Raw genomic sequence first — 16117 nt, 5'->3', positions numbered from 1 at the left:
ACCGTCCGCTCCTCGACAACTATCTTCACACTCGCATTCGCCATGATTGCACTCATTACAGGCTGCCTAATAAATTTGCCAATTCAAGGTCTGACATGAACTCTCAACGTCACAGCCAGCGGCGAGTATGGCTGCAAAACGACCCTGAAGGCCTTGCGCTGCTGTAGTCCCGGTTCTGCTTACCCGACTCAGATGGTCGAGTTTGCGTACAGAGTTACAGGGGGCGTGAGTGGCTGCGCCCCCCACCACCTCCCTCCGAGTCAGCATTTCCTCATACTCTATATGCTACTGAGTCAGGGGATGAAGCGCACCGTCTTCAAACATTAGAGATCCGACACTCCGAAAACCAAAATGTTCTTGCGGATTGAGGCGTACACAGATACGCAGATGTGCTGGAGCCTCAATTACCTGTACCCTTTGGGCACATCACTTTTGCCGAATGGCTGCGGGAGCCGAAGCAACAGCGCCAAACGGAAGAGTAATTCCAGTCGCGAAGCAGCGTCCATGACTGCATGTCAATACTGAAGACTCGCTTTATTGCAGACCATGTTCTCCATTTGTTGTAGATGCTAGGCGTGGCAAAATCCACTGCTAACTGCAACGGGTTGGAGGGCCAGCACAGCTGAGGATGCAGGTCCCGAATGCAGTGCTCACAGAGTGAGTATTGTGATAAAGAACGTTGCTGTCAACTAATCCTCCGTGGCGCAATTGGCTAGCGCGTCTGACTGTTATTCGCTTGTTCACCCAAGCGGTCGGCATCAGGAGGTTGACAGTTCAAGCCTGTCCGGGGGAGAAGTTATTTCTTTTTGGACTTTTTGGTTCCAGCGGAACCGCGCCGATCTCCACATTAGCAGGGTCTGGAACCCAATCATCTTCTTTTTGTCAATTATACAAGACTGCCTGACGTGAAAGCAGTTCTTATCCAAGAAGAGGGAGCAAGTCAAGCCATCCGAGAACAAAGTGCTCAGGCATTCTGCAACCCTAGATTCTATTTTTGTTTACTTTGCGCAAGACGTGATTCATAGCCTCAGACCGTATGACCTCGTTGATGTTTTTGACCTGGGAATAATGCACGCGCCACGATATGATGTTCTCAGAGGGCCGGACCAACACTAGGCACATGCCTGCTTGTATGTGATGTTGGATTAGCAGGCCTTGTGGCTGGCGCTAGGGAGCATGCGGGATGCAATGTCTCAGAATGTCCGCAATTGTCAAAGCCTAGTGGGTGCCGAACTTAGACGACCCAAAAGTGCTGTGAAGCGTGACGGCCAGTCTGCACACACTGCAAATTGCTATGCAAATCTGTACTCGAGGCTGTCGTCCTTCCCAATGAATGCTTTGCACTGTGTTGCGATCCCCCATTGTGTCCCTCAGGAAGCGCGGACACGAAGACAATCGATATTAATGCGCCTCACCGGGAGCAGGCGGTTCTGCGCAGTGCTATAATGATGAAGGTCGCCTCTCTTGGGATCATTCTGGGCTGCGTCCTGTTCTCTAGCATCGCGGCAGCGACTACCACCGGAATAGAGAAGACACTCAAAACAAATCAAGCAGGAACAAGAGGTGCGAGCGAGCGGACGACGTCGCTGGCAACATGGATGGGAGCACTGGCATTGCCACTATCAGCACCAGCACCATCGCCTGCAGACCCAGGAGGAGTGGGCGCAGTTGTAGAACCAGCTGCCAGAGCACGTGGCGTGGACCTAAGCTACCTCGCCGACATGGTTTCCTACGCGTCCGGCCAGATCCCGCAGAACACGGCATTCATCAAGCAGACCATGCGGGCCATCGCAGCAGGACAGCAGCACGTCGAGGATCCCGCCGTCCAGGCTGGGATCAAGGAGGCACTGGCAAAGACGAGATCACACCTGCAGAACGTCGGCGGGGCGCTGGTCGCGGCTGTCGATGCCATCAAGAACCTCCAAAGTGCTGGGAAGGGCGTGGTGTACTCCGAACAGGCGGCACAACTCCTCCAGCTGGCCGGGCAGATGAGAAGGATGGGCAGGGCTGCGAAGAGGGGGCTTGTCAACAAGTCGGGAAAGGTCAGGCCACTACTCGAGAATATTGATGGCGGAGAAGGGGGAAACAGGGATATTGACGCCATGTTGAAGGCTGTGGGCTTGTGGGCTGGGAGTTTGAGAACGGTAATGGGGGTTGTCAGGAGTAGTGGCGACCTTGGTCAGACACAGAAGAACGAGGTGTCTGCAGCACTGGAAAAGGTGATCAAGGTAGCACGTGGTTTACAAAAGCTGCAGTGACCTTGAGATCAAGATCAAGCCACAGAACAGATTGCTGCCTACATCATTAGCGAGCGACGTCTGTTTGTGTCGACTCGTGACCCGGCAATGTGACTATACCGACAGGAAGTCCAAAATGGGAATATGGCCCGCTTTGTCAGCAATGACGAGTTGAGAGTGTTGCTTCTTCAAGCCTCATCTCACTAATGTCGGGGCGACCATCGCACCGCCGGGCCGCTGGACCGTGGACCGCCATTCTGAACAATGCGTTCAAGAGCAGCAGTCTCCCGTGATAATGCCCAGCCTGTTCTAACTCATATTGCATGGAATGGTTCAGGTGCTGCTTACAAACGCGAATCATGCAGCCACCCTCATCACAAGAGGGGCTTCTTGACATCCCTTTGTTTCGATGGCCAGCATCACAAGTGTGAGTCATCCCGGGGAAGGTGGACATGGGACGTCGAGATAAGCTCACCTAGCTCTAAAAACCCTTACTCAGTAGGGCGCCCCCAGAAGGGTTAACACGTTACACGAGCCAATACAATTAGCCCGCGAGGTCGTAAGCATGCATTCGCTTGCACACGTGCGCGTCCTTGTGAGAGAGCCCTCCCTACCCCTCAATGCAGACTCAATCGCACGCACCTGTGCATTCTTATCTCGAGGCGCCACTGACGCTCTGGCGAGTGTCTCGGAGAGAGAAAAAACGTCTTGGCTGCATAGCACATAGACCACCCCGAGGAGAAATATTCGCAGCACATTTAGGGAGAGCGGACTTTATAACAGCCAAACCCCGCTATGTCCTTACGTCTTCGTGTGGCTTGATTCTTCTTTGGTTGGTGATTGACTCAGAGAGCAGCACAAGTCAGGCTCTGCAAGGCGTACGTGAAGGCGTGGACGATGCTTTGTCAGTTGAAAAATGTCGGTCCACGGCTGGAGGTGTGACGTGATTCTTGGGATGACATCAGCAAGACTATGCGAACTACGGCATCAATGATGGGGTTACTGGATGGGCTGACAAACATAAAAGACCACACTCTCTCCCCGATGAATCTCCATCATGTTGCAGTCAATAACAACACGATATCCAGCACATCCCCCCAAACCTGTCAGTGCGCCCTCTCCATACACACATCACCGTCTTCACGATTGACCAGGCCCAATCAACTGATCACAACCATGTCCAACGAGGCAGCACATTTCCACTCCACAGCCGCGGCGTACGCGTCGATACCACGACGGCCACAAAAGCCTCGCCAGCCACTGCTATCTGACAAGCTGTCTGTCAACATGTCTGACAAGATAAAAGCGGCGTACGGACATTTAAAGGGGGGGACATCGAGCAAGCATAGCGGCTCCAGGGTCTATACTTCGACGCAAGAGCTAGACGAAGCCAAGCAGTCGTTTGAATCTCTTGCTTCGACTTTGAACGCCAGTCAGCGAGGCAACAAGGACGCTTCACCAAAATACAAGAAGAGCGACGACATGTACCGCTGGGGCTTCGTGCCGAAGATGCAATAGACTTTTGCGATCAAGATGGACCACCGGCGCAGAAGTCAGAATGCCACCTGGCACTGATAATCGATAGCAGACCTGCAATCGATGGATTGGAAAGCTTTTGCCAGCCGCGTCTCTAAAGATTGACATCTATAATTCTACAATATATAAGGTTGCCGTGCTAAAATGTCTCTATCATCCATTCACACTGTAATCGAAATTTGTGATCCAGGAAAACCCCGCGGAGATCTCTGCTCTACCTTGCATCAAGACCTGCCTTGGGCCACCTCACCATCCACTGCTATCCTGCCGCTAAAACGCACTCCGTGATCATACCCCACATCAAGGCGGACCGCAAGGTCTCCCAGCTCTGCACTCAGTCCCGACGGCTTGTTGAGACCATCTCGAGCCGCAGAAAGTACATTGCGGTCTAGATCCAGATACGCGTACAAGGGCACCAGGGGGTCCGCTTTCCAGGGCCTGGTGTTGCTCGTTGTTGTCCGCGTGATCTCAAAGACGAGATAGATGACAGTCAGCAATACCAGGACCGCTGGATATGCTAGCCAGTGCCATCGGGCCACGACTATGACTTGGACGACGTGCGCCTCGCCGTCGTAGGCCAGCGTGGTGTTCTTGTAAGGACCCATTTGCCGCAGTCCGTTCGTTGTGCTCTCGGCGAGTCGGCCGATCCATTGGCTAGGGTCACCCAGGTTAGCGGACAAGGCCTGGATGTAGTCAGATGAAAAGACCGGAGACGGTGGGGTCCCGGACAGAGTGATGTTGCCATTCAACATGGGCTGTATAAAGGACTCCAGTGAGACGGATGGCTCCCTTGTGGCCCAGAAATACATATCTTCGTGGCCCACGAAAGGCGGACTGGGCATGTCTATAAACGGAGTACCGATTCTCACATCGACCTTGGTCCAGCTTTCGATCACCTTGTCAGTCTGCTGGCCAGCAGTGACGCTCACTCGGCGGGCCTGCAAGCAGAGCCAAATCCCACACTCGAAGGCAACTGGTGGTCCTCCTTGCCACCGCAGATTCTCAAAACCTAGCATGGCGAACTCGGCGAGAGCGAGGGCCCTCTCGTACTTGGGATTCGGCGATCTGACTGGGTCGAACAGGCGAGTCGTCTGGGTAATGTTTGCAGAGAAGCCCAGAGTCTCGTTGGCAGCGGTGGTCGCAACAGGATTCCTGCCCACCCACAGCCCATTTGGCAGGGTGTAGGTCTCGGAGAGTGTCGACTGAGTGAAGCGCACGTCCTCGGTGATGTTGACGCACCTCCCACAGGCACCCACCGTCGTGAAGTCCGGCCAGGTGCAGTTGCCAGTCGGGCACGACAGCGGGAGCGAGGCAACGTCTGGGGCCATGATGCCCTCGATGATTGCGAGTTTCACCACGGTCGACATACTGCCGAATTCACCGGCCGACCAGACCCGAACATTTGGGCTATCCGTCCATGGCACGGACGCAGTCTTGTTCAGGGTGTCGCCATCTGTGGCCGGCACGAGAATGCTCTGCAGGGAAACGACCTGCTGCGAGAATGTGCTAAGTGCAAGCGACGCGATGGTGATCACGGCGCCTATGCAGCTGACATGGCTGTGTTTCCCTGGTCGGTCAGTGGGTCACTATATGGAAAACAGAAATGCCCGCTGAGAGAGTGATACGTACAGGACGCCTTTGAACTTCCACAGGACTTGCAGGCTTCCAAGCGAGCCTCGCGAGGCTTCATCCAGCAGCTCCCACTCGGCGAGCTTGTGAGCTCTCCTGCTCCTGCTGTCGAACCTCGTCCACTTGGACTGGGCGAGCACGGATGCGACCGGCACCATCAGGCTGCCTCGACAGAGGGTCGCCAAGATGGCGATGAGGCCGTTGAGGGTCAGGGTTGTGCTGGGCCAGCTCTCTTGGGGTCTGCCATTGAATCGCAGCATGACCACGGCCTGGGCCACGATGGCCGCGACTGAGGCGAGACACGCAAATATCTCGATCTGCCACCACTTCAAGACATCCCATAGCAACGCCGGGACACTGCCGCGCTTGCTTTCGGAGACTGCTGGGGCGGGCGGCGAAGCATCGTAATTAGTAATGTGGGAACCGAAGACTGCACCGTCGGTATCGTTCCACGCTTCTGTTTCTGCAGTGATGTTAGAATCGCCATGACGGTCACTTGAAGACACACATACGCTGCGGTTGGGGCTGAAGCGGAAAAGCATCAAAGATCTCTTCGTAACCCCACAACGCGCTCTCTCGCGTCTCGGTGAGCAGCGGCTGCTCTTGCCGGGGCTGGCGGTCCATGGGAAAATGACGCAAGCTGTCTTCGAGCGTGTCGAGAGACGTTCAGGATTGCGGACAATTGGGAAGAAGAAGAAAACGGGCACTGCTGTAGCCTGTAGCACGGCCGCGCAACATGCGGAGGTTCATGTCGACGGCTACGGTAGCCATGTAAGCTTGTACGGCATATGCATCGCAAGGCTCTGCGTAGCAAGTCAGGCCTTTGTTACGAGAGCACTTGACAAGTCCTGCTCCGAGAATGCCCCCCGCGCAAAAGACTATACTCGCCCATGACCACCATCTCTTGCGCGTGCTTGGCGGTAAGCCGAGCCTTTTTGGGGGCCGGCTCTTTTGCCCCCAATCCTCTGTCTTGCAAGAGTGACCTCCATGTGTAGGAGGTGACAAGGGTCGCCGTGGCTGTGCGTGCTGACAAGTCTGCCTCGTGGGGGCCACGCATCTGGCACCTGCCAAATGCATGAAGCTGAGCTCGCATATGGTTGATCGAGGATTAACGTCTACCCTGAGCCCATAATACTCCAGTACCAAGGCATCCCACACTATCCTCACGCTCATTGAAGCACCTCTTATCAAAGGTGGCCAGTAACTGTAGCACTTGTGAGTCTTTCGAGAAAGCTGCTCTTTCACATGATGAACAAAACACCCAAACGATACGGATCGTACTAGCTCGGACCCCAAAGTTTTGTCGAGTATTCTCGCACCGGGTTCTATGGCAATGACTTCCTAATATACCCAGCTGCTCCCTCCTTTGCTCATCTGCCCGAGTTCCTGGCCCGATTATGTGACCTTATTTACGCAGCCCTCCTACCTAAAGAACCCCCCACTGGCCCGGTTCGGAATACGATCTAATTATTACCGATTAGATCCCGTCCTTGAGAGGGGAGAGTCCTTGCGGGGTGCCGATCTTGCTCTCGAGCCAGTCCTTCAGCCGGCCAACCCTTGCCCTGTCCACCATGAACGGCATAAAAGCCCCAGCGTTTGTGTTCTTGTTGTCGTCGAGCTCGCCAAAGGGGAAGTTAGCCGGAAGCGGCACATCGCGCCGCACCGACCAGCCCCTGGGCTGCTGCCACTCGGTGCTGAGGAGAAAGCCGTGCAGGAGCTTCGCGCCCTCGGGGTGCGGGGCGTCTTTGAGGATGGCGGCGGTCTGGGCCCAGGTGACGAAGGGGCCCTGGGTCGGAAGCGTGAAGTTGACTCCGTTGGAAGACACGAATCCGCCCCCCGAGGTGAAGGTGGCGGCATAGGTGGAGTTTGCCTGCCGGAGGATGGTGGAGGGTGTCGCCGTGCCGCGGACCCAGCGAGGGTTCTGCGCGAGGAGGCGGTCGAAGAAGCCAGTGCCGTAGCGCTCGAGGCTTTAAATAAAGTCAGCTCTAGACCTCCAAGGTATATGAAGTCTTACCCCCGGGGAAAGGGAGGGGGGCAAAATACTCACATGAGGTCGAAAGCCCACAACACGGCATCGTCGTCATTCGGATAGGTAAGAACAAGCTTGTCCTTCAACTCCGGATTCAGGAAGTCTTCCCACTCGTTAAGCGCAACGTTGGACTTGTTCGTGTTCACAATGAACTTCCAGCCATTGATGGCCACGCCGTAGTAAGTCGCGCCGAGAGAGTCCTTGTAGGCCGGAGCTACCTCGTTGAAGCCGAGAGGAGCGTACTGCAGAAGAGCCCCTTCCTCATTCCAACGAGGGTAGTCTTGAACCGTCTGGAGGATGATCGAATCAACGTAGACGTTGTTGTTGGCGAGTTGCTCGTCCAAGGCGGCGTCGTGGTACTTGGACAGATCGACCGTAGAATTGAGGGTCATGCCAGGGAAGCGTGCTTCGAAAGCTTGCTTCAGCGTGTTCTGCTGGGTAGTCTCATCTCCGCCATGCCATAATGTCACGATGCCGCCCTCCTTGAGAGCTGCTTGATGAATCTCTTCCAGGGTCCGGGTCTCGACTTCCGGGCCGGAGTTGGATGCAACGAGTGGATTGGCGGCACAGCTTCCTACTCCAAGTAGGAGAGCCTGGAGGAGAGTGCGTGTCGACGGCATTGTATGGTGAGAACGATCCTTTTCGCTTTGCAAACTACGAATTGGCGCTTGCGGGGGACAGTCATGATCACAGATGCCAGGTGCGGAAAACCTCTGCTATTGTACTCGAGTGCGCAAACAAGTTTGAATCAAGCAATTAAGCTTGACTCACATAAACAAGGCGTCACCCCGGCCCTTGATCACGAGCGCTCGAGTCAGGTAAATTAGCACTGCCGGATTGTATCCACTATCCGCTTTGACTGCCCCATGTATGGTAACGTTCGGTTACACTGACTACAACGCAACAAGGATATGATTCAATGATGTCGCCTGATCTATGCGTATTTTGGCATATGTCTTTGACCAAAACGGGCAGCTTCCTCCCCATGGCCGTGCCCAGGAGCTCGATGAAGCACGTGATAATGGCGACTGGTTTGGACTTGGCGGGAATGGCTAACGTCGCGGCGTCACGGTCGATGGCGTCATAAGCTGGCCAAACGGTGGCTTCATCGGTGGTTAAGCTTGAAGTCAATCGTCTTTTCTACGAGGATGGCGTTCGTGTTGATCGATGTGCAGGTTACGCCAAGGGTGCTAACCGTGTAGGATCTCCAGGATTAATGGAAAAGTTCCGTTACTCGCCCTCTACGGGGCCTGCATGCGAGCAAGGTACTCGAACTGCCCGTTTCGAGAGGAAATGACTTAGGGGAAGTAGCGGAACCTATGACCAACCTGCACTCTTACCTTTTCGTAACAAGTAGAGGCACGGACAGGTAGATTCCATGTACGGAAGTAGCGTAGGGTGATCGTTAATCCTGGAGACCCTGTAATGGGACGAACCCTTGTCCATGGAACTCAGGCATAAAGCCCCTTGGTAAGACCCACTGATCGACATTCGTCGAATCATCCAGCATGTTCAAAGAATGCCAGATGTTCGCGGGTGTACGTATTTCCGGGGGAGGCTGAGTCGGGTAACACAAACTTGTTACGTAGTACGCGTGCCGACCATGTGTATGACAAGGGTCGCCGTGGAACTTGCAAGGCTGCGTTGCGGGGACCACGCATTTGGCAGGTGCTAAGTGCATGGGTATGACGAGCTTATTGCCGCCTGCCACAGTTGGATACCGAGCTCGCATAATTATGGTTATTTTAGGATTGCCATTGACCCCGAGCCCATAACAAAGGCATACCACGCCATCCTCACGCTCATGGAAGTACCTCTACAGTCGAAAGTGGCAAGTAACTGACAATCGCTAGTGTTTCGGGGGAGGAAGGAAAAAAAAGCTCATTCACATAATAGCAAAGTACACCCAAACAGACCCGAGCTTGTTGGCTTAGACCCCTATAGATTTTCTCCGTTATTTTCGTAACGGAGCCACAGGGCTTCACCTAGGATAGAACTCGGTTTTCTATGCCCAGGATCATCGCACTAGAATACTTTCGAGTCTAGCATACGGTCGCTTTTATGCTTGTCCATCAGCGTCGCAAAAAGAACAGGGCTTCAATGCTGCTGGCTGGCCTTCAAAGCAACTCCAATAATCTACCAATAGTATAATGTCTGCAAACCTTGATGTCAGCCATAAGCTCCTCTTATTAGGGAGCGCTGAATTCAAGAAATGTCATACTTGAACATTGGTAAAGTGGAATCACGTTGTGCACGTGTACAAGTTAAGTTGTGACGTGACTCGGCCGAGGATCAGTCGTTGACGGGAGGCAAGACCGTGAAAGGGGTAAAATGACATGAGAGACCTTCCATATGCCTGCCACGCCCCGGGGACCTATTACTCTCGACTGCAACCGTTCAAGGACTCTCTACAAGAGCATCGCAGTAGACCTTGCAGTGGTCTCACCAACTAAACATCGACCAAAATTACACGGCATAGCCGGACGCCTATGTGTTTAACGCAACGAACAAGCACTAAGACCCTTTTTTGAATTTTTGATAAAAACATAATCTATCCATCGCTGCCCACTACCAATTTATATACACACTACAAACACCCGCATGCATCACACACACCCCGAGGAAGAAAAGCCTACGCCGACCATACCTTGCACAGCAGCGCCCGGGGCGGCTTCTCCACGCTCTTGGGCGCGTGGTTGAGCGCGAGCCGGATCAGGTTGAGCGCCTGCGCGCCGAGGAACACGGGCATCTTGAGCCTCTGGGCCTCCAGCACGGCAGTCTGCAGCTCCGCCGCGACGACCCGCAACCCAATACTATCCTCACTGGGCTTCCCACCCTTCAAGATCTCGATCATGGCGGGGCCGATGTCGCGGAACACGGCGGAGCCGCCGGCCGCGTTGGCGCACAGCTCGTAGATCTGGTCGAGGTCCATGCCGAGGAAGCTGCCGTAGGCGAGGGTCTCGGCGGCCGAGCACAGGTATATCCCGCGCAGGAGGGCCTGGACGAGCTTGAGCTTGTCCTCGTCGGTGGTGGCGGCGGTGCTGGCCACCAGGGGTCCCACTTTCCCCTGGCCGGCGTCGTAGAGCTGGATGAGGACACCGTCGTCGAGGGCGCCCCAGCCGCGGCCCAGGGCGTCGTAGTAGACCTGCTCGGAGGTCGAGGTCATGGGTGTGGCGAAGCCGTGCCGCACGGCCTCGCTGGTGATGATGCCGTTGTCCTTGAGGATGATGGTGACGGCGCTGGCGACGGGCCCGGTGAGGGTGCGGTCGGCGGCGGCGAGGATGCGCGGGAGGCGGTTGCTGAACATGAAGGCGTCCGTGTCGGAGGCGATGACGCGCTCGGCGGTCCAGGCCGGGTCGAGCCCGAGCTGCTTGGCAAAGGCGAGGGACTCGCCGGCCGCGAGGATGTGGACGGCCGCGAGGACCTGGTGGACCATCTTGAGGTTGCTGCCGGCGCCGATGCCGCCCTGGCCAATGTAGAGCTTGGCCGGGTCGGACATCTCCTCGAGGAGGAACTTGCCCTTGGCGAGGGCCGCCTCGGAGGCTCCGACCATGATGGAGAGGGTGCCGTCGGTGGCGCGGATGACGCCGCCGGAGACGGGGGCGTCGATGAGGAGGATGTCCGGGCGGCCGATGTCGACGAGCTGCCTCTCGAGGCTCTGGACGTAGCCGCAGGCGACGGTGGAGCAGAGGAGGATGGTGGCGCCTTGAGGCAGGGCGGGGACGGCGGCGTTGGGCCCGTCGAGGAGGGCGGCCTGGGTCTGGATCGAGTTTGCGACCATGACGACGCAGAAGGCCTTGCCCTGGGCGGCCTCGGCGGGCGTGGTGGCGGCCTTTCCGCCGGCGGCCGTGAAGCGCTCGAGGATCGGTGGGTAGACGTCGAAGCCGTGGACAGGGTAGCCCTGCTTGACGAGGTGGGTGGCCATGCCGAAGCCCATGGCACCGAGGCCGATGAAGGCGACGTCGGGTTTGGAGGCCATGTTGTTGGTGTTGTTACTCGAGTGCTAGAAGTGCCAGGTGTGAGAAGGGGTGGTAAGAGGAGGCTGTCGAGGCTGGTGGTGGTGGCAGAGATCACCGGCGGTTTCTCCGTGGGTGGTGCGAGATTCAAGGAGAGAAAGATGGCAAGCAGGAGACAAAACACTACTGGGACAAGTGTGGCGATGGTGATGGTGTTGTTTTTGTTGGAGAAACGGGCAGCCACCCTAGGGACGAGAAATGTCTAGTCCGGTGCCGGGGCCGGGCCAGAGGCCTGCAGGCTGCTTACTTGGACGGAGCCCTAGACAGACAGCCTTGGAGCCCGGGTCAATGGCCGGGCTCGTGACGTGCCAATGTAAAGTAAGGTACGTATCTCCCGAGAGTGACCCCTTCCTTGGGCATTTAGGCGTAAATTGTCGGGCCAGAGAGGGGCGACGGGCACCTTCCCCCACCCTCCCGCACTTTTGGACTCCCGGCGCCGGCCCACGATCCAGCACGGGATGCATCGATGGGGACCTCGCTGGGCACCGACCCGAGCCGAGTCGCCATGTCACTCACCCACAGCTCAGCCCGTTGTCACGCGTCCACACCCGCGTCGGAGTCCCCAAGCCCGTGCATTGCCGCGCTCGACTACCGCAGCAGCACGATGCCGTGTTGTTCCCCGTGCACATGACACCCAGGAATTTAATAGATGTGCAATGAGGCTCGGTCTTCTGCCCGAGCTCCAAAAACCCCGCCCCGCCTCCAACAATCGGCGCTTGCCCCGGCTTGCCCCAGCCCGAACGGATGTGGGGGAGTGTTTGGAGGGCAGCAGCCTGGTGAGGGGCCGTTGGGCGACAAGGGAAACTTCACTTCACCTGAGGAACACGCACGGGGAAATGAGGACAACAAAGAAGAGAAAAAGATTGAGCCATTTCAATCACGGGTATTGCGTCACCTCACATGGTGTCGAGAAATGCCTGCTTCTGACAGCTGCGGCTCTGCTGCAGCATCAGCTGCCGCGTGGGATTCTGGCTAATTGTGTCAATTCACTCACTGACTGACTGCCGGCGCGGCATGCATTCACCCGGCCGGGCCAGGACAGAGCCTCTTTCAGCCGGTCATCGGGGCGCCGATGTTAAAGTGGCCCGTCCTTGCGACTGCCACTTCCAAGTACTTCCACCACCACCCACTCCACACACATAGCGGGGACCAACCCCATTGCCGTCATTTCATATTCCCACGTCTAAAACTGGCAACCTCAATACTTTGTTCCCTCGAGAAGACATTGCTTGATAGATCCTCATCTGCCGGTACCTGAGGGAGCCCCCACGCTACCCTTTTCACTGCAGAGCTGCTCGTGTACAATCGGCATAGCCCGGGTAATCTGTCGTCACCTTTTTTTTCTCTGTCCTTTTGCCTCCATATCCAACCTACCGCACAAGACAAACACCATCCTCGTGCCTGTCGAATTCCAGTAGCTGGACATTTCAGAATCCCCTCTGTTCCCATTCCCGGTATCCCACAGCCAACCCAAAACCACCACCAAAGACCAAAAGAAGAAAAAAGAAAAACCACCACCCAACATGCCCCGCCCTCCTCTGCCCGCCAACCGGTCCCTGGCGATCCTCGAGGCCGCCAAGGCGAACTCGTACGCCGTGCCCGCCATGTGCTGCTACAACATCGAGTCCATCATCGCGACCGTGCGGGCCGCCGAGGCCGCAAAGTCCCCCGCCATGGTCCTCCTGTTCCCCTGGGCGATCCAGTACGCCGGCGACTCGCTGGTCAAGGCGGCCGCCGACGCCGCGCACTCGGCCTCGGTGCCCGTCAGCCTGCACCTGGACCACTGCCAGACGCCTGAGCTGGTGCGGCGGGCGGCTGATATCCCCGAGGCGTTTGACAGCATCATGTGCGACATGAGCCACTACGAGAAGGAGGAGAACCTGGCCCTGACCAAGGAACTCACCGAGTACTGCCACGCGCGGGGGATCGCGACCGAGGCGGAGCCCGGTAGGATCGAGGGCGGCGAGGACGGCATCGCCGACACGGCAGACCTGGGCGCCATCCTGACCACGCCCGAGCAGGCAGAGGAGTTTGTCGCCACGGGCATCGACCTGCTGGCCCCGGCTTTCGGCAACGTCCACGGCGAGTACGGGCCCCGGGGCATCCAGCTCGAGTACGACCGCCTGCAGAGCGTCAACGCCGCCGTCGGCGACCGCGTCAAGCTCGTCCTCCACGGGGCCGACCCGTTCACCGAGGAAATATTCCACAAGTGCATGGCCGCCGGCGTCACCAAGATCAACATCAACAAGGGCATGAACAAGCACTACGCCGCTGTGCAGAAGGAGATGCAGGGCAAGCCGCTGACCAGCGTCATCGAGAAGGGCACAGAGGCCATGCAGAAGGCCATCGAGGAGTACATGCGGCAGCTGGGCAGTGCGGGCAAGGCGGACACGGTCAAGCGGGAGGGGTGGTAGGGTTTTGTTTTGTCCCTGTAGTATGTATAGTTTTGAAATTTGAAAGAAAAATCATCTCGAAACCGATGAGGTAGTCGTGTGCAGTCAGAGTGAAAATGTCGAAAGTGGGAAGTCGGGCTTGGGCGCGGGTTGGTTCATGCTATGGCATGCATGGTGGGCGGAAGATCTAGCACCGAAAGGGTGGGGAAGTAAGAATTGCGGTATGGCCATTACCTACAATTTTACAATGCACGGCTCTTGACTTTGTAAATTGAAATGCCTGCCCTCTGCCTTGCCGTGTATCCCTTTCCGTTCTCTGTTGTGTTCGCATGTGCGCGCAGCCGGATAAATGCTCGCCGTTCCTCTGCACAATGGAGTCAACCCCGGTGTAAGATGTGGGAATGCGACTCGAGGGCCAGTGGTGTAACCCGACGAGAAAGGACGAAGGCACATGAATCTAATCACTGCTGATATATCATCCTGCTGCATTTGTGAAAGCCGTGCCCTTTTGTTTTCTTTCCTTTGTAGATCTGCCTGTGTACCGCCATCTAGTAACAACCACTTCTACCGCCAACACCCCTCACACCCCTAGTCCCTCATGTGAATCGATTTTACATGTCCTTCTCAAGCTCAGTGATAACCTCGACCTTCTTGGCACTCGCGCTCCCCTCATCAAAGACATAGCCCAGCCACTCCCTGGCCAGCCTGCGCGCCAGCTCGAGCCCGATGACCCGCTCGCCCATGCAGAGGACCTGCGCGTTGTTGCTCAGCACCGCGCGCTCGACGCTGAAGCTGTCGTGCGCAGTGACCGCCCTGATCCCTTTGACCTTGTTGGCCGCGATGGCCACGCCCAAGCCCGTGCCGCAGATGATGAGGGCGCGGTCGGCCTTGCCCTCGGCGACGAGCTTGGCGGCCGCGGCGGCGCGGTGCGGGTACGCTGTCTTGTCGGACGTCTCGTTGGAGCCTACGTCGATGATGTCGGTGACGCGCGGGTCCGAGGAGAAGTCGGCCTTGATGGCGTTCTTGTAGGAGACGCCTGCGTCCTGTTTGGGAGGGGGGGTTGCGTGGATGAGTCTTTTGCTCGGTTTATGGGAAAAAGAAAGACAAGGAGTGTGAAGGCCTGGGACTTACATCGCAGCCGACGGCGATCCGCCACTTGGGTCCGGCAGACATTGTGGGTGGGAGTGTTTCTTTTGTGTTGTTGTGCTGACGGGCGGACGGGGTGCTTCTGGAGAGAGAGTGCAGTTTTGCGCCGGCTGCGCGAAGAAGCTTGTGTTTCTAGCTGTGTGTATGAGGATGTCGCGACGGGAGAAAGGGACAGGATGCGAAAAGTCGTGACCATGCGGCAAAGCCCATTGCGTAATGGACGGCGGGTAAACAGCCTGCTTGCTTGCTTGCTGCTTACAGTAGGGTACAACTGCTACCACCCCCCTCCAGCTCACAACAATCCCGCCGGGCGAATGAACAAGCTGCGTCTCGTCACGCACACAATGACAGCCACCGGCGACAGAACGGGACAGCACAGCACTGCACAACACAACGTTGCCCGTGTCCAGCCGAGCCCTTCCTGTCCGTCATCGGCTCACCAGCAACGGCCCAGCCATCAGCCGAGTGTGTGTCTGTGTCCTCCAGTGGCCCTCCACTTGGCTTCCCCATCGATTCCCCGGCCCCTCCCAACTGACCCCACCTCCGCCTTCTGCCCGGGTTACCCAACTAGGCAATGCGGACCCCCCATTCCCCGCCTCTGGTCCCCTTTCCTTCCTTTCCTTTTGCTTCCGTCCCACCACAGAGCAGAAAAAAACAGCAGGCCGAACCACCGCCCACCCGGACGGTCCCCAACGTGCCCACTTCTCCCGCCCCCCCCCGGCGCTTCCTCCGGGGTCCTTGGGGCGGGACTGGTCTCGACCCTTTGCGGCCGTGTCTTTAGGCTAATTAGGCGGGGCTTCATCTCATGCCGCATGCATACCTTATGGAGTCGCTGCTCTTGCCGATGGCGGGAACGGGGCATCGTGATCACTAAGGACCCAGAGCTGTGTCTTTACAGCGGTAGTCTCGGGCGACCCGCCGATGCCCTGTTGATTTTGCTTTGGGGCCCGTCTTGCTCGGCGGCAGTTTTAGGCGCTCCTGTCTGTATTTCCACCTTTTATCCTCCTCCGAGCTGAAGCCTCCCCCCGCATCCGCCCTCTTGCCTAAACGGGTAGCACCGGGCAGGCCGTAGTCGGTTCGGCACAGCTCTCGTCTCGTGCGAAAAGGACACGAGAACATGGCCGGGTGATT

General features: G+C 57.0%; 7 protein-coding genes and 1 non-coding gene across 8 annotated transcripts; 4 read left to right on the top strand and 4 right to left on the bottom strand.

Annotated features, from left to right (window-relative positions):
- Window positions 1-693: 693 nt before the first annotated feature.
- Window positions 694-793, top strand: B0I36DRAFT_t89. Its single transcript has one exon. It is a non-coding gene; the product is annotated as a tRNA-Asn (tRNA).
- Window positions 794-1445: 652 nt separating this feature from the next.
- B0I36DRAFT_348869 (uncharacterized protein) lies at window positions 1446-2258 on the top strand (the record flags this gene model as incomplete). Its single annotated transcript, XM_046156733.1, has 1 exon — window positions 1446-2258. One exon carries the CDS (start codon window positions 1446-1448, stop codon window positions 2256-2258), a length of 813 nt encoding a protein of 270 aa, XP_046012345.1.
- A 726-nt stretch (window positions 2259-2984) lies between these two features.
- Window positions 2985-3876, top strand: B0I36DRAFT_112721 (uncharacterized protein). The gene is made up of 2 exons (XM_046147909.1): window positions 2985-3342; window positions 3430-3876. The coding sequence occupies exons 1-2, from the start codon at window positions 3210-3212 to the stop codon at window positions 3753-3755; spliced, it is 459 nt and encodes a 152-aa protein (XP_046012344.1). The 5' UTR covers window positions 2985-3209; the 3' UTR covers window positions 3756-3876.
- A 121-nt stretch (window positions 3877-3997) lies between these two features.
- On the bottom strand, window positions 3998-6026 carry B0I36DRAFT_362494 (uncharacterized protein; the record flags this gene model as incomplete). The annotated part of the gene is made up of 3 exons (XM_046158667.1): window positions 3998-5330; window positions 5403-5865; window positions 5915-6026. 3 exons carry the CDS (start codon window positions 6024-6026, stop codon window positions 3998-4000), a joined length of 1908 nt encoding a protein of 635 aa, XP_046012343.1.
- A 520-nt stretch (window positions 6027-6546) lies between these two features.
- On the bottom strand, window positions 6547-8135 carry B0I36DRAFT_288213 (ABC transporter). The gene is made up of 2 exons (XM_046151639.1): window positions 7450-8135; window positions 6547-7369 (listed from the first exon to the last, which is right to left on the bottom strand). Exons 1-2 carry the CDS (start codon window positions 8049-8051, stop codon window positions 6880-6882), a joined length of 1092 nt encoding a protein of 363 aa, XP_046012342.1. The 5' UTR covers window positions 8052-8135; the 3' UTR covers window positions 6547-6879.
- Window positions 8136-9860: 1725 nt separating this feature from the next.
- B0I36DRAFT_322194 (NAD binding domain of 6-phosphogluconate dehydrogenase-domain-containing protein) lies at window positions 9861-11805 on the bottom strand. The gene has a single exon (XM_046153821.1). The coding sequence runs from the start codon at window positions 11408-11410 to the stop codon at window positions 10064-10066; it is 1347 nt and encodes a 448-aa protein (XP_046012341.1). The 5' UTR covers window positions 11411-11805; the 3' UTR covers window positions 9861-10063.
- Window positions 11806-12578: 773 nt separating this feature from the next.
- On the top strand, window positions 12579-13957 carry B0I36DRAFT_322192 (ketose-bisphosphate aldolase). Its single transcript, XM_046153820.1, has one exon. It carries the CDS (start codon window positions 12971-12973, stop codon window positions 13859-13861), a length of 891 nt encoding a protein of 296 aa, XP_046012340.1. The 5' UTR covers window positions 12579-12970; the 3' UTR covers window positions 13862-13957.
- A 362-nt stretch (window positions 13958-14319) lies between these two features.
- B0I36DRAFT_322190 (ribose 5-phosphate isomerase) lies at window positions 14320-15464 on the bottom strand. The gene is made up of 2 exons (XM_046153819.1): window positions 14972-15464; window positions 14320-14883 (listed from the first exon to the last, which is right to left on the bottom strand). The coding sequence occupies exons 1-2, from the start codon at window positions 15011-15013 to the stop codon at window positions 14452-14454; spliced, it is 474 nt and encodes a 157-aa protein (XP_046012339.1). The 5' UTR covers window positions 15014-15464; the 3' UTR covers window positions 14320-14451.
- Window positions 15465-16117: the final 653 nt, after the last annotated feature.

The sequence above is a fragment of the Microdochium trichocladiopsis genome, assembly GCF_020744255.1.
Source record: "Microdochium trichocladiopsis strain MPI-CAGE-CH-0230 chromosome Unknown B0I36scaffold_5, whole genome shotgun sequence".
Classification (NCBI taxonomy): domain Eukaryota; kingdom Fungi; phylum Ascomycota; class Sordariomycetes; order Xylariales; family Microdochiaceae; genus Microdochium; species Microdochium trichocladiopsis.
Note: the sequence above shows the minus strand (reverse complement) of the source record. Positions and strands in the feature narration are given on the sequence as shown.

Excerpts from the sequence above, each read along its gene's own strand:
- B0I36DRAFT_322194 (XM_046153821.1), bottom strand. The coding sequence starts at position 11,410 with ATGGCCTCCAAACCCGACGTCGCCTTCATCGGCCTCGGTGCCATGGGC.
- B0I36DRAFT_322192 (XM_046153820.1), top strand. The coding sequence starts at position 12,971 with ATGCCCCGCCCTCCTCTGCCCGCCAACCGGTCCCTGGCGATCCTCGAG.
- B0I36DRAFT_112721 (XM_046147909.1), top strand. The coding sequence starts at position 3,210 with ATGCGAACTACGGCATCAATGATGGGGTTACTGGATGGGCTGACAAAC. Across the intron at positions 3,343-3,429 it reads CAGCACATCCCCCCAAACCT|CACATTTCCACTCCACAGCC; the intron begins GTCAGTGCGCCC and ends CCAACGAGGCAG.
- B0I36DRAFT_322190 (XM_046153819.1), bottom strand. The coding sequence starts at position 15,013 with ATGTCTGCCGGACCCAAGTGGCGGATCGCCGTCGGCTGCGAT. Across the intron at positions 14,884-14,971 it reads GGATCGCCGTCGGCTGCGAT|GACGCAGGCGTCTCCTACAA; the intron begins GTAAGTCCCAGG and ends CCTCCCAAACAG.
- B0I36DRAFT_288213 (XM_046151639.1), bottom strand. The coding sequence starts at position 8,051 with ATGCCGTCGACACGCACTCTCCTCCAGGCTCTCCTACTTGGAGTAGGA. Across the intron at positions 7,370-7,449 it reads TTGTGGGCTTTCGACCTCAT|CCTCGAGCGCTACGGCACTG; the intron begins GTGAGTATTTTG and ends CTTTATTTAAAG.